We start from the raw sequence: 16,162 nt of genomic DNA, 5'->3' as shown, positions 1-16,162 counted from the left end.
TGCAGCAGACAGATTGTTTGACTCTATTTGATCTCTAATGTCAGCAAAGCCGCGCTGATATTGCTGAAACATGTAATCTCTCTGACTGGCACACCGCAGAGCGGGTATCGAGGAATATGAGTCGATTTCCATGGATGAGCCAATGAGCGTTTAGATCCCGCCCACTTTCACTGATTGACAGAAAGACCCATTCTCCTGAAAAAGCTCTTCATGAAATAAATAAGCCATTGTGAAAAACAGCAACATGAAATAAAAACAAAGCTACTTTGGAAAATATTGATTTTGAAATACGAGCTTCTGAAAAAAGACAGAATTATAATAATATTCCACATGATTAAAAATAAATATTTTAAAATGCTGTTTTATAATAATGAACAGGTTTTTAAAGCCAAAATGAAATATATTGAATAATCTTCTTCTTCTTCCACTTTCGGCTTCTCCCATCAGGGGTCGCCACAGCGAACGAGTCGCATGGTAAATTTGGCAATGTTTTACGCCGGATGCCCTTCCTGACACAACCTTCTCAAACCAGGCTTGGAACCGGCAGAGGTAGAGAAGGGAACAGGGAGCAGCCCGGAGTCGAACCCGGGTTTCACGGACGGAAGGCGCCGCAAACCAGCACGAGCTAAACCGGCTCCCAAATATATTGAATAATATAATGGCTAATTTAAAATCAGTGTGCAGGTTTTTCACAATTTCATGATCTTTTTATATATTTATGAGAGATTTATTGGTTGATTGTGTATTTGCATGAGGTCATATTTGCATGAGGTCATATTTATGTCTACAGCACGTCCCGTCCCGGACGGGACGGGACGTGCTGTAGACTGCTTTATTCAACCACCGGAAACAACTATACCGTCCTGAACTCTCGCTACTGCGCCACCTAGTGGGTCCGCCTCTCATGACGTCTCCCTCACTAGGGTTTTACCCCCAACATGTATAATACCACATCTCCCTTTCTTAAAACAAAACAAAGGGCATTTATACATCTTTACTTATATGACAAAATCAATGACATTCTTTTTTTTCCAAACCATCCCATTCTAATAAACTCAAACATCATTATTTACTCTCTTTGTTTTGTTTTTTAATTTTACAAGTTAAGTCTATCTGGTTTTCTGACCACTCTTCCCGACCTTGTACGGACAGTCTCTGTGATGTTTTCTCCACTGGTCTGTTGGAGCTGGAGTAGGTGTATCTTCTCCCACAGGTTCATCAACAGGTTCGATTCCCTCACCGTCGGTCTGCAGGGGTTGACATAGCCCAGAAATTTGCACTGGCCCACAGGGCCAGTAGTTTTTGAAACTTACTGGCCCTGCCTGAAAGTTACTGGCCCGACACCGCGCATAGCGGGACCCGCCGCTCCGCAGGTGCTTGCAACTTTAGGGGGGTCCGGGGGCATGCCCCCCCGGAAACTTTTAATATGGTGCAATTTGGTGCATTCTGGTGACATCACTTATTTCTACACTTTTCATTGACTGAAAATAGACCATATCAAACTTAAATCTGCTCTAGTCTGTTTCAGATGTTTTGAAGAGAGCACTGCAGTGTAGTAGGTAACACTAGTTCAGAAGTTTTCATGGTGCTTCTAACGGCAAATATCACAATAAATCATAAACCTTAAATGTGTTAAAACAATCTAATGGCAGCTTGAACCATTTAACGAATCAAATAAATCCCTTAATGCATTTGACCAATCGGATGGACGCCTTCACATTGTTGACCAATCAGATGGAGCCCTGTTATGTTAGATGTTTGTAACCTATGTCAACGAGGGTCATTTGGAGTATAATTTTTAAACTGGGAATGGTTATTTGGTTATTTTGCTGTTTGTTTATATACCGCAAATTATATCGTTATCGCAATTTTAATCTCTGATATCGCATATCGCGAGTTTTCCTCATATTGTGCAGGTCTAACTGAGATCATTCAGCTAACTAGAAATACTTACTGCTTACAGTGTTGTAAAGAAAAACAAAATTAAGTAGTTTAACATTCTACTGCATTTGAGTCTGAGATTCAGGTATTTGGAGTTGCCTTTGATTCTTTGACATTCAGCTTAAAGCTTAGTGGATACAGTTTCATCTTCAATGCATTCATTAAATATCTTGCTGTCCATACTACTAATTATACTCCATCCAACATATTCCTTTCTATTCCTGCCATGTCTTCCACATCTCTAACATGCTTCAGTCTCTCTTCAGTGACGGTGTCGGATTTATAATCAAATGTAATAATAACCCACTGGCTTGTGCCTTCGTAGTTGCTGTTTAACATTGTTTTGTATTGAATTGTTACATTCAATAAAGTTTGAAAAAAAAAAGTAGTGAGCGCGTGCCGCGTGGTGCTCGGCAGTGACAGCCGCGCGCGCAGGCGGGAGAGAAGGAGAAGTGATCAAAGGTTTCCCATAGAAACCCTTGAAATCTGAACACAGGACTAGCAGAAAAACTAAATTATGAAGACGAGGTAAATCTACACGTTTTCGCAAAATTTACTTTATTGAAAAAGGTGAAGAATATATAAACCGTTAGATATTTTAGTGGCCCGAGCGGGCAAGTGAAAAGTAAAGTCTTGTGGTCCGTACTGCTCGAAAAACAGGACCGGGCCAGCGGACAAATGGCTATGTCGAGCCCTGGGTCTGCATTGACACCAGGTGGTGTCGGTTTCTTCTCAGTGTGCCCTGGGGCACTTTGATGTGATACAAGCGAGGAGCCTCATGTGCAGAAATCACTGTACCTTGAGTTTTTGCATCTGTGATCCAGACCTCTTCCCAGGAACCAGTGGTTCAAGGTTTCTTGCTTTGTGTCGCTTGTCAAAGGTTCTTGCATCTGTCCACCTCTTCTCCCTTTCTTTGGCTCCCAACGCGTTGTAGTCAGGCAGAGCTGGATCTAACAGGGACGGAAGAGCAGGAACAGTAGTGCGAAGTCGACACCCCATTAACAGCTCAGCTGGACTGTAGCCGTTTTGTAGAGGTGTTGCCCTGTACGCAAGCAAAGCACGGTACGGATCAGATGACTTTTTCAGCTGTCTCTTTACAGTATGTTCAGCGCGTTCGGCCTCTCCCCTACTTTGTGGAAACTTGGGGCTGCTTGTTACATGTTCAAAGCCGTAACATGCTGCAAAAGCCTGAAAATGGCTACCTGAAAACTGTGGCCCGTTATCTGTCACAAGAACCTGAGGAATGCCATGACGTGCAAAAAACGACTTCAGGTGCACCACTACGTCCATGGACCGTGTATATGAGAGCTGTGCAATTTCCACAAAACGGGAAAAACAATCCACAACGAGCAGATATTCTTTGCTGTCAAGTGTGAACAGGTCAGCTCCGAGTCTTTGCCAAGGCCTGTCCGGCATCTGACTTGGCATCAGTGGCTCTTTAACACTGGTTCTCTCTTGGATGCAAGTTCTGCATCTTAACACCATGTCACTTAACTGATTACTGAGCCCCGGCCACCATACTGTTTGTTTGGCCCTTTCCCTGCACTTTGTCACGCCCATGTGTCCTTCATGCAATTTTTCTAACACATCATTACGCAAAGCCGATGGGATGACCAGCCTTGTGCCCCGCAGCAGCAGTCCATCGTGCACTGTAAGTACCGCTCTCTCAGCCCAGTACTGTTTCAACACCCCCTGCAGTCTGTTTTTATCGGGCCACCCATCTCTGCAGAACTCAATCAAGGCAGCACATGCACTGTCTGCTTTCAGATGACCACGAAGGTTGCTCAGATAGTCTCCACTGACAGGAAGGTTGCTGATGACAGAGTCCACATAGATGTTAGTGTCCTCTAGCAGGCTTGCACCTGAGTGTGCTCCTGATGCTCTGAGGGGGGCGCGTGACAGGGCGTCTGCTGTCCATAAATTTTTGCCAGCAACATGTGTGAATTTGTAGTTGTAGCGCATGAGCCTTATTCTAAATCTTTGGAGCCTTTGCATCCTAAATCTAGATCTTTGCATCCTAAATCTTTGGAAGGTCGTCTAGCGCTTTGCCACCCAGCAGACTCACCAAAGGCTTATGGTCAGTTTCCAACTCAAATGATCGGCCCAGAACGAAGCAGCTGAACCTTTCACACGCCCATGATGCAGCCAGCGCCTCTTTCTCCACCTGAGCATATCGCTGCTCAGTCACTGTCATCGCCCTGGATGCATAAGCCACAGGCGCCCACTCAGCCTTGCTTTTCTGCAGCAGAACCGCTCCCAGTCCAAAAGAGGATGCATCAGCGGAGATTTTCAGCTCACTGTTTGTGCATACAGTGTGAGCACTGGTGTTGATGAAAGTTCTGTTTTTACTCTTTCAAAAGATGTCTGCTGCTCTGGCCCCCAGTACCAGTGGTTCTTTTTCAACAGCAGATCCCGCAAAACTTTGTCTTTCTCTGCCAGATTTGGTATGAACCGCCCCAACTGGTTCACCATGCCCAGGAAACTCCTCAGTTCACTGACATTGGTGGGTGCACTCATCTCCTGAACTGCACTTGTCTTTTCTGGGTCTGGCTGGACCCCTGCTGCTGAGATCACATGACCCAAAAATCTGTGATGCCTGCCTTTTGTGCTTTCTCCAGCAACGCATGCAGCCGCACATCGTGCTCTTCCTGGGTCTTGCCCCAAACCAGAATGTCGTCCATGTGACACAGCACACCTGCTATGCCGTTGGTCACCTCAGTCACCATCATTTTCTGAAAATGTTCTGGGGCTGATGCAATGCCAAATGGCAGCCGATTAAAATAGTAGCGCCCAAAAGGTGTTATGAAAGTGGTGTACTTAGCAGACTCCTCCGTTAATGGCACCTGCCAGAAGCCCATGTTGGCATCCAGTTTGCTAAAAACTGTTGCACCAGCTAGCATCCCTAACGTGTGCTCAACGGAAGGCAGGATAAATTTGTCTCTGCAAACTGCTTGGTTCATGTTAGTGAAGTCCACACAGATACGTACTGCACCTGATTTCTTAGGGACCACTACCATCCCTGCACACCATTCAGTGGGATCTTCAACTTTGGTGATGACGCCCATTTTTTCCATGCGGTCTATCTCCTCCTTCACTTTGCCCATGAGAGGTAGTGGGACCCTGCGTGGAGTCTGCAGAGAGAAGGGCACAGCATCTGGTTGCAGTTTGATTGAATATGGCCTCTGCACAAGGCCTAGATCGCTACACAGACGGGGATATAACTGTTTCACCGTCTCCATGGTGATGTTGTTAATTCTGGACACAAGCTGAAGCTGTTTTATAGCTGGTAACCCCAGCAGGGCAGTATGAAGATCCTCCACTACATAAATGTCCTCTGAGGCTGTCATTTTGCCGCTGCGCAGTGTTTCTTTTGCAACCCCCAGGACGTGAAGCACGTTGCCACCTGGTCCAAACAGCAGACGCTTTGGCTTCACCAGATGCTTAGCAGCTTCTCCTCCTGTTATTTCCCGATAAACATCGGCGGGTAGGGCAGTAACATCAGCGCCAGTGTCTATTTTGAAGCACACTTTCTTGTGTCTTACTTGAAACTGCACCGACCATGGGTCTGCACTTGCATCAACAGTTCCTAGAAAAAAGCCTTCTTCCTCTGCAGTCACTGCATTCACAGACTTAATATTGCTTCTGCAAACTTTGCCATAATGTCCTTTTTTCCCACACGTGTGACATGCAGCTTCTTTTGCAGGACATTCTGATTTTGCATGTGAGGGCACCTTCCCACATCTTTTGCAGGTTTGTTTTTGTGCATGAGGTGGACGTGCATTTTGTCTGAACTTGGTCTGCATTTGTGACTGTGTTTGAGCCTTAGCGGGAAATCTGGGCTTTCTGTAGTTCTTAGCTTGAACAGCATCGACATTTGAGCACTTAGCACTGCTGCTTTCTCCTCTTAAGTCTGACTGCTGTCGCCTAACTTCTTCAGATTGCCTAGCTTTTATGATGGCAGTGTCCAGGGTTAGTCTGTCATCTAGGTGTAGCTTTTCAGACAGGGCTATGTTTCTAACCTGTCGCGGATCAGGTCGTCACGTAGCTGTCCATAGTCACAGTGTTCGGCTAGCCCATAAAGCGCCGTTATGAAGGAATCCACAGTTTCTTCCGGCTGCTGCACACGCCGATTAAACTTGGCTCTTTCATAAATGACGTTCTTCTTGGGCACAAAGAATGAGACTAGCCCGGCTTTTACCGCTGCATACTGTTTCCTTTCATCCACTGTTAGCGTTAGCCCTCTCAGCATGTCTTCTGCTTCGTCCCCCATGCAGTAAACCAACGTGTTTACCTGGTTTTCTTCCGATGTCGCGCTTAAGGCCCGTACACACCGGGACGAATATTCGCGCGTGATTCTCGCCGACGTTTAACGCCTCGTGACTAAACAAAGGGCACCAATGAGAGTGTGCACACCGACGGGAAAAGACACCACGCGTCAAAGCGTCAAAAAAAAAAAAAACGCCTCGGGTTCGTTTTTTTTTTTGACGCGTCGCGTCGAAATCTATTCGACCAATGAGAATGGCGCTTTTGCATACGTGTCTGGAGCTTCTGAAGTTACAGTAAAACACAACTTGGGGGTGCTCAAACACGAAACTGCCTTGCTGAGCACACATACCAGCGAAGAAGATAGACGCCGAGTAGCGTCTACACTGCCGCAAAGAAATAATGACAGACATTCTAAAATATCTCCGAAAACGCTCATGATCCATTTTCAGCTCTTGAACCAGTCGATAAAACTCCCCATGTTCTTCTCTTCTCGTAACTATGGGATGTACCCAAAATCAGCGTCTTTTCCCGCGACCTTCATCATTCAACAGAACAATAATTTCTTCATCGCTGGAACTGGAGCTGGAGCTACTGGTGCTTGAAATATTCATGTTTTCTTTGTTTGATTCTGACAAGCGCGTAAATACTTGCTCTCTTCTTCTGAGTGAAAAGCGACTTTAAGAAGCGTAAAGTTGCGCAGCGCCACCTTGTGTACAGGAGTATTTCTGATTTACATTAAGCGCCATCTAATGTCAGGGAATGAAATTGCATGTTCACTCGGCTCATCGTCAGCGAAAATCGCCTGGGTGTGAACACAAAAAACGTGGCGAAAAACGCTGGCGAATAACGCCTGGCGAATATTCGTCCCGGTGTGTACGGGCCTTTAGGTTGCTTGCGAGCCGAAAGCGCTCAAAACGTCTTATCCATCGCTCCCATTCTTGTGGTTTTGTGAAGTCAAATGACTCAGGAGGTTGTATGGTAAACGTAGCACACGGGGTAGCTCGCGGCGCTTCCATTTCGTCCTCCGACATGCCTTGAAGTTGCCGTGCTCCGCCGCTCTCTTTTTTTTTCTTTAACTTTTTTTTTTTTTTTTTTCCAGTCAGTCCAACAGCATCCCACTTCTGTCACCATGTCGTGATGTTGCATTATAAAGAAGGCTCCGGGACGGGACGTGCTGTAGACTGCTTTATTCAACCACCGGAAACAACCATACCGTCCTGAACTCTCGCTACTGCGCCACCTAGTGGCCCCGCCTCTCATGAGGTCTCCCTCACTAGGGTTTTACCCCCAACATGTATAATACCACACTAGCTAGCTCAATGCTAGCGGGTTTCCAGCTCTTTTCATGACTTTTTATGGATTAAACAAAGTCGATTTTTTACCACAGTGTCAGGATCGGTCATGTCAAACCTGGAAATAATTGCCCGTGAATTGTCACTAGGGTTAATCAAATATTTTATAACCTATAAGGTTTTTCAATATTTTTTAGGGTTTACAATGGGAATTGAACCGAGCAACATATGGTACCATATTTACAAAATGTATGCGTCTGCACTATGCAGACTGGCAGAATTCTGGTATGAGTGAATCAGAGCAGAGAAAATTGTAACAGACCAGCAAAAACCTGCTTTATTCCCCTTAAAATTATTCCAGTATCAAACATCAATAGAATTATTAGTTTCTTTTTAATTAGGTTGTGGTTTTAAAATGGACGATTCCTGTATGTCTGTTGTTTTCTATAAGGGCCATTGTTATGCATGCCATAACAAAAAAGGCAGAAATACTGAGGCAGCTACGACGTGGATGTCTACAACTTCTTGAAGGTCATGGAAACAATTTTAATCTTAATTTTTCCCTTCTTTTTTTGGTTAATTGACTTTGCTGTTTTCGTTTCTTTCAAGATGCAGACCCCAAAGACGTCCCCTGTGTGATGCAAAGGTTGTCTTCCAGGCTCACAGATCTCTCCTGTTAACTGAAAGAGAAGCATTTAAAATAGTTGTCCATTTTGACAATGATTGCATTGACAACATGCCCAGCCACACTGTCTGCTTCCCATTTCTCAGTGCCTGCACGAAAACAGTGACTTTTCCACCTCAAGTCTTTTGAGGAGTTTAAAATCATTTATTTTAATTTCTCTGAATTGTGGTTCAGAATTTCAAAGAATCTGATGCACTTGACTCTGTGTTTCAAAGATCTTTGCAAAACCATCAGTCTTTTTTACAAAACACATTTAATGGTCAAACATTAAAAAGTGAAGCTTTACAAAATACCAGTGGTGATTATTAGCCATTTATTTTCTTAAAACTGGGCAGTATTTTGTAAGGTAGTAATGACATGCTTAGTTCAGTACAGACAAGTAAATGTCTTGGCCATGGTTTTCCGATGTCCCACAAGAGTTGAACAGATGGGACAGGTCTGAGAGGAGAGGGGACACCAGGGGGAACAACAACTCCAACAGTTTCCTGCTCTGCCTGGTTTATGTTAGACTGTCATCCAATGTCCATAGCATCCTGCACACAAAGAAAAATGTACTTAAGTTAAAATGAGAATATATATATACCTTAAATGATACTCAGAAGCTGCATATTGTGAGAGTTAACTTCCTGTGTGAACCTGCAATCTGTAAGGTTGAGAATAAAATGTTTTGGAATACAGTTCAGAATCAGAAAACTTTATTGATCCCACCCGTGGGAAATTTGCTCTGGTACCTCAAATAAAAAATGTTTCTGAATCATAATTTTACTTTTATTTATTTTTTTAAAATAGGGATTAACTTGATCCCGAACTCGGAAAGGTGTCACTTTCTTACAGCAATATGTTGCTTTGTTGTTCAATCCATCTGTAATCCCTAGGGAAATATTGAGAAACCTTATAGGTTATCAAATATTTGATTAATCCTAGTGACAATTCGCGGGCAATTATTTCCAGGTTTGACATGACCGATCCTGACACTGTGGTAAAAATCGACTTCGTTAAATCCAGTTGACTTAAGACTCGGTGTTGTTCGGTAGCCAATGAGCTTCTTGATGTGGGGATGTCCCGCCTCCCCTCCCCTTGACTGACATGACACTGTTTTTACGTGTCGACAGGTTTTAGAATCAAAACCGCAAAAAACAAAAGCGCAACTAAAAAGACGATTTCAAAATAAAACTGCAAATTAAAAAACAGGATTTCAGAAAGGCGAGAAAACAAATCGGGAACTGAGAAATATGATTGTGTCTCAAAGTATAGCTTTTGGTCTCAAAATATAGGTTTTGGTTCTCAATTTATGCATTTTGATTCTCAGATTTGAGGTTTTGATGCGCGGTTTTATTGTTTTGCTGTGCAATTCTTTAGAGATTATATTGACACCATAGAACCCCACCTTGCCTCTGGTGGTAGGCGGGCGCCTTTGTTTGGCAGCAGAGCCGCCACCAGTGAGTGAATGTGTGAGTGAATGTGTGTGTGACTGGGTGAATGGGTCTGTGACTGTAAAGGCCTGTTCACACCGGGACGAATTTCGCCGGCGATTTTCGCCGACGTTTAACGCCTCGTGACTAAACAAAGGGCACCAATGAGAGTGTGGACACCGACGCGAAAAAACGCCAGGCGTTAAAGCGTCAAAAAAAAAAAACGCCTCGGGTTCGTTTTTTTTTTTCGACGCGTCGCGTCGAAATCTACTCGACCAATGAGAATGGCGCTTTTGCTCACGTGTCTGGAGCTTCTGAAGTTACAGTAAAACACAACTTGGGGGCGCTCAAACACAAAACTGCCTTGCTGAGCACACATACCAGCGAAAAAGATAGACGCCAAGTAGCGTCTACACTGCCGCGAAGCAATAATGACGGACATTCTAAAATATCCCCGACCCAGAGCACCAGTTGGAGCTACTGGTGCTTGAAATATTCATGTTTTCTTTGTTTGATTCTGACAAGCGTGTAAATACTTGCTCTCTTCTTCTGAGTGAAAAGCGACTTTCAGAAGCGTAAAGTTGCGCAGCGCCACCTTGTGTACAGGAGTATTTCTGTTTTACATTAAGCGCCATCTAATGTCAGGGAATGAAATTGCATGTTCACTCCACTCATCGTCAGCGAAAATCGCCTGGGTGTGAACATAAAAAACGTGGCGAAAAACGCTGGCGAATAACGCCTGGCGAATATTCGTCCCGGTGTGTACGGGCCTTTAAGCGCTTTGTTCTTGTAGGAAGAAAGGCGCTATATAAGTAGACGCCATTTATTAACTATACTCTATTATTAACTGTTTTCTGTACAAAAATTACTTAGAAAACACTCATTCAAAAAAAATAAAATAGGTAAATAAAAAAATCAATAAGTAAATAAATCAGTAATACATTTCTGTTTATTTAGTCTTCTATATCTGCTGTTTTCTCATTTAAACATCCTTATTAACACAGTTCAGTTAACACTGTTGAATTAAAACTATTAAACACAAAAGAAGACTCCAATTCTACAGTTCTGTAACCTCCATCAATGGGTTCTTCTAACAACACGGCTTCTCTTGTCTTCTTCTTACTGATGGACACTTGGCAGCACTTCCTCCCAAACAGCTGAGACCCTCAGTGTGGATGAAGATGATTGTCAGTAAATCTGGACTGGACTTGGACTTATTGAAATTTAAGGTGGAGAAGTCAGAGAGGATGTGTTCCCAATTTTGAGTCTGTGTTGAAATTTTTTTTTTAAAGTTTACTCTTTAAACCACAAATCAGTAAAGGAGAAAGAAAATTCAGCAACCATTTTTGGATTTTCTTTTTATGACTTTTTGCACATTTGAACTCTGGTCAAAAGTTATTATAGAGCTGCCGGTCAGCCACTCCTATGTTTTCATAGTTGAATTCAAACTGTGGTTCATAAAAGAATGGGCACCGTTCACTGAAGATCTGAACAATCGATACAGATACCTGAGATCAGAGAAAGGCTCCAAAACTGATGGAAATTTATGTTGGCGACACCAAATAGGTGCAGCCAAGATGCACAATAAGCGTGTTTGAGATCACCCAGGTGGACCAAACGCTGAGCAGATCACCTGGTGTGTGATGTATGTTTTTGTTTTCGCTCCAACGTCACCTGTCAATCATCACAAAAATATCACCAGGAAGGCAAAGGGGTAGGAGCAAGGCCCCAACCTGAGCAAACGCAGCTGGAAATTTAGTACTGCACTGACTGCAAGCCGCCCATTGACTACAAAACAATGCATCATGGGAAATGTGTCCTGACGGTTTTTGTAGTTGATTGATCAGTTAAAATATAAATAATTTAAAATACCTATTGATTAAAAAAAGGCTTCCAGTACATACATCACAAAACATTAAAATAAATATAAAAGATATAATAACACAGATCATACTGAGGGGGAGAGGCATACTAAAACTAAATTGCATGTTAAGGACAACTCCAACTTCCTGTTCTCCTTCATTCTCGCTGCAGCTTCGCCTTCATCCCGCCCCCCGGTCTCCCCAACGATACAGGTATTTCAGCTTCATCTCATACACGTTTATCGTTGCATTTTCCTTTCGTATTTTTAGTGTGTCTAAGACCAAACCTTGTTGTTAATGTTAGAGCCCCGTTAGCTGTCACGCATGTAGGTGTGTGACATATATAGTCCTCAGCTGGCCAATCTGCTAGGATAGCGGTGGCCTGCAGTGAAAACCGTTCTTTTCAGTGTTGTGCGACGAGCTGATGAAGCAACCAATCACAGTGGGGGATATGACTCTTGGGGGTGTGACATTGTCCGGGCTTGAAAGCAGAGGAACTTTTAACCCTTGTGCTATCCCAGGCACTTTCCATTGGGAGTTGGGTCATCTAGACCCCACAAGAGAGTGCGTGGAACCTTTTTTCTTCAATGATTTGTTATCTTCACTGGTGTCCATGGATTACATTGTGACACCCCCACTTTGAAAAATGAATGAAAAGTACAATGAATGAATAATGAGAAAATGTAAAATATAAGGAGAAAAGAAACTGATTGCTCAAGGGAAAATGCATATGAAAATAAAATGTGGGAATTATAGCATAAAATCCTGTGTACACTGCCTATGAATATGATTAATGGCGTCATTGACTGTGGGACTTTTTGACTGGGTAAACAATCATTAGAGGCGGAAACCAAAGGGGATTTGAAGAGAGAGAAGCGGGAGACGCTGGAGAGGAGAGACGTCAGACTGCAGCCTGCAGCCCCAATTTGTTATCTCTTCATTCATCTACTATACATGTGTCAAACTCAAGGCCCGGGGGCCAGATGTGGCCCTCCATGTCATCTTATGTGGCCCGCGAGAGCATAAAAGTTTTAATTTCCTAAAACAAAAATTTGTGTGTATTTATTCATATCTAGGGGGATTGGAATTGAAATATCAGATTGGGCAACATTAGGACTCTAACGCTGTCAATATAACCTAACCTGTAGGTGTGGAATCAGTAGGGGTGGGATTATATAAGCTTGCTTTTTCCCACTCCTTTTCAAGCAGTAAATCAAACTCTACTTATACCTCAGTTAATTATTACTGTATTTAATTAAGCCATCATTTCTGTAATGAGTTTGATAAATATGTGTTAATTCTTTATTGCTTTGACTACAATGATTGAAATAAATCAATAAAATCAAAAATCAAATCAAATCAAACCTGACAGAATCAAATGTAAAAGGATTTATGTTAGAGTAACAAGCAACCATATGTTTACTGTGCAACTGTAATTGTCTCTTAGAATTAATAAATAATGAGTTATTTAAAATTAAGGAGTAGTTACGTTTATTTTTTTTTCATTACATTTAGTTACATGTATAAGTTATATCTGGCCCTTTGAGGACAGCCGCTTTGCTGATGTGGCCCTTGGTGAAAATGAGTTTGACACCACTGATCTACTAGTATTGGAAACAATAGCGGGAGATACTTAATCCTAATCATCTTGGTGGAGCTGTTGCGGGTCCCGGAAAGCAGCCTTCTGATTACCCTTGGAAGCGGTGAGACCGACCTTTAATATTCATTTTTTGGATGTACGTATTTTTTGTAAGTCATGGTACCATGCGAAGATTGAGACGTCATTTGAGGAACTTTTTGCCAAACGGATTATTCAAATATTTTTTCCTTTGCATCATATCAGGAGTGGACCGAGAACTATTGACTGCGAGACTCGTTTCTTTTTCAGCAGGTTTGTTGTGGGAAAAGGACATTTAGGTTTTTTTTCTTTGGGTCTCTTTCTGGGTTTTGCTGGTCAAAGATCTAAGACAATTTCAGTTTCTGTTCATTATAAAAAGCCTTGTGACTAGCAGATATATTGGCTGGTTTATTTTGTGTGGGTGTATCCGAGTTTGTTTGGCTTAAATGACATGGTGAGGAACCCCCTTGGTAATCAGAAGACCTAGTAAATGTTTTGAGCATTACATGAAATCCTCTTCACCTTTGTCATGCGAGGCCCCTAATGTCTTGAATAAACATTTCAAGTTGCCACAAGGCTTCCATCCCCACAACATGAACCATTACAAGACAAAATGAAGATTCAAGATTTTTTATTCAATGGACACAGTCTGGTTGCTGGCGGCGTCGGACACAGTCTGGTTGCTGGCGGCGTCGGACACAGTCTGGTTGCTGGCGGCGTCGGACACAGTCTGGTTGCTGGCGGCGTCGGACACAGTCTGGTTGCTGGCGGCGTCGGACACAGTCTGGTTGCTGGCGGCGTCGGACACAGTCTGGTTGCTGGCGGCGTCGGACACAGTCTGGTTGCTGGCGGCGTCGGACACAGTCTGGTTGCTGGCGGCGTCGGACACAGTCTGGTTGCTGGCGGCGTCGGACACAGTCTGGTTGCTGGCGGCGTCGGACACAGTCTGGTTGCTGGCGGCGTCGGACACAGTCTGGTTGCTGGCGGCGTCGGACACAGTCTGGTTGCTGGCGGCGTCGGACACAGTCTGGTTGCTGGCGGCGTCGGACACAGTCTGGTTGCTGGCGGCGTCGGACACAGTCTGGTTGCTGGCGGCGTCGGACACAGTCTGGTTGCTGGCGGCGTCGGACACAGTCTGGTTGCTGGCGGCGTCGGACACAGTCTGGTTGCTGGCGGCGTCGGACACAGTCTGGTTGCTGGCGGCGTCGGACACAGTCTGGTTGCTGGCGGCGTCGGACACAGTCTGGTTGCTGGCGGCGTCGGACACAGTCTGGTTGCTGGCGGCGTCGGACACAGTCTGGTTGCTGGCGGCGTCGGACACAGTCTGGTTGCTGGCGGCGTCGGACACAGTCTGGTTGCTGGCGGCGTCGGACACAGTCTGGTTGCTGGCGGCGTCGGACACAGTCTGGTTGCTGGCGGCGTCGGACACAGTCTGGTTGCTGGCGGCGTCGGACACAGTCTGGTTGCTGGCGGCGTCGGACACAGTCTGGTTGCTGGCGGCGTCGGACACAGTCTGGTTGCTGGCGGCGTCGGACACAGTCTGGTTGCTGGCGGCGTCGGACACAGTCTGGTTGCTGGCGGCGTCGGACACAGTCTGGTTGCTGGCGGCGTCGGACACAGTCTGGTTGCTGGCGGCGTCGGACACAGTCTGGTTGCTGGCGGCGTCGGACACAGTCTGGTTGCTGGCGGCGTCGGACACAGTCTGGTTGCTGGCGGCGTCGGACACAGTCTGGTTGCTGGCGGCGTCGGACACAGTCTGGTTGCTGGCGGCGTCGGACACAGTCTGGTTGCTGGCGGCGTCGGACACAGTCTGGTTGCTGGCGGCGTCGGACACAGTCTGGTTGCTGGCGGCGTCGGACACAGTCTGGTTGCTGGCGGCGTCGGACACAGTCTGGTTGCTGGCGGCGTCGGACACAGTCTGGTTGCTGGCGGCGTCGGACACAGTCTGGTTGCTGGCGGCGTCGGACACAGTCTGGTTGCTGGCGGCGTCGGACACAGTCTGGTTGCTGGCGGCGTCGGACACAGTCTGGTTGCTGGCGGCGTCGGACACAGTCTGGTTGCTGGCGGCGTCGGACACAGTCTGGTTGCTGGCGGCGTCGGACACAGTCTGGTTGCTGGCGGCGTCGGACACAGTCTGGTTGCTGGCGGCGTCGGACACAGTCTGGTTGCTGGCGGCGTCGGTGACTAGACCGAGTGCAGTTTGAGCTCCTACCTCATTGTTTTCCAGTTGTACTAACAGGACAAAATATTTACGTACTTTAATGTTTGCATTTCTTTTGCTGCTCATATCCTTTTCAGACAAACCAAGCCATGTGATCACCATACTGCAATTCTTTTACAAATTCTCACCTTTAACCAGATTTTCCAACCTGGAATCTAGTGACTGTAGAAGATCAAAGCTGCTCTCTAAAGCCAAATCTTTTGGGGGAGGAAATGGAGATAGTAGTAAACATCCACTCAGGAGTTTTTTCTGTATACATTTTCGTTAGCATTAATTCTCACCAGCTTTTCTTCCCATCCTTTTATTGATTGCATTCTGGCTTTCTCTAGCAACTGGTAAGCTTAAACCTGAGGAGAATCACAGTTTAAAAGAAGGTTAAATGCTTGCTTAGATGCTTTATGAAAACATAAATTTTAACCTGCAGTTCAAATCCTTCCAATAAACCTACATACCCTTGCTGAGGAAAACAGCCAGAACACAAAGGGCCACAAACGTCTCAGCTCCCATGTTTTCAGACACCGAATGAGAAGACAACAACCAAAAGGAGCTTATAAAGGTTCATCCTGCAGGAAACACAGCTGCTGTTCATAACAGCTGATTGTCTTTCTCCTCAGATCTGCTGGACTCACATTTTGATTGACACACCTGTGATGAAACTTCAGAATTGATGGATTACCTTGTTAGTTCTCAATTTTATCAGGTTAAGATAAAAGCTTGATAGTGTCACACTACTTTAACAAAAATAAAAATATAAATGTTCTTCAAATCTTTGAGTAAAAAGTTCTCTTTTTAAGGAATCAAACTGTGTACTCTAAAGAAAACTGAGTCATTTGACACTAATATGGAATCTTCAGGTAAATGGAGG

The 16,162-nt window shown here is 44.8% G+C and overlaps 1 protein-coding gene across 2 annotated transcripts; it reads right to left on the bottom strand.

Annotated features, from left to right (window-relative positions):
* Nucleotides 1-13,690: 13,690 nt before the first annotated feature.
* On the bottom strand, nt 13,691-15,883 carry LOC144992386 (uncharacterized). Of its 2 annotated transcripts, none has more exons than XM_078948276.1 (4): nt 15,750-15,883; nt 15,579-15,644; nt 15,426-15,494; nt 13,691-15,308 (listed from the first exon to the last, which is right to left on the bottom strand). In XM_078948276.1, exons 1-4 carry the CDS (start codon nt 15,802-15,804, stop codon nt 13,708-13,710), a joined length of 1,791 nt encoding a protein of 596 aa, XP_078804402.1. In that variant the 5' UTR covers nt 15,805-15,883; the 3' UTR covers nt 13,691-13,707. The 2 variants fall into 2 exon arrangements, with proteins under 2 accessions (XP_078804402.1, XP_078804403.1); XM_078948277.1 differs by having other exon boundaries at nt 15,766-15,846.
* Nucleotides 15,884-16,162: the final 279 nt, after the last annotated feature.

Source organism: Oryzias latipes, chromosome 6 (genome assembly GCF_053564925.1).
Source record: "Oryzias latipes strain Hd-rR chromosome 6, Olatipes_Hd-rR_3.1".
Taxonomy (NCBI): Eukaryota; Metazoa; Chordata; class Actinopteri; order Beloniformes; family Adrianichthyidae; genus Oryzias; species Oryzias latipes.
This window is presented reverse-complemented; position numbering and strand designations above follow the sequence as displayed.

Bases quoted from the DNA above. Each gene is read 5' to 3' on its own strand.
- LOC144992386 (XM_078948276.1), bottom strand. From the start codon at position 15,804: ATGGGAGCTGAGACGTTTGTGGCCCTTTGTGTTCTGGCTGTTTTCCTC. The intron at 15,645-15,749 runs GTATGTAGGTTT...GATTCTCCTCAG, and splicing joins GGCTGTTTTCCTCAGCAAGG to GTTTAAGCTTACCAGTTGCT. The intron at 15,495-15,578 runs GTGAGAATTAAT...CTCCCCCAAAAG, and splicing joins AAGGATGGGAAGAAAAGCTG to ATTTGGCTTTAGAGAGCAGC.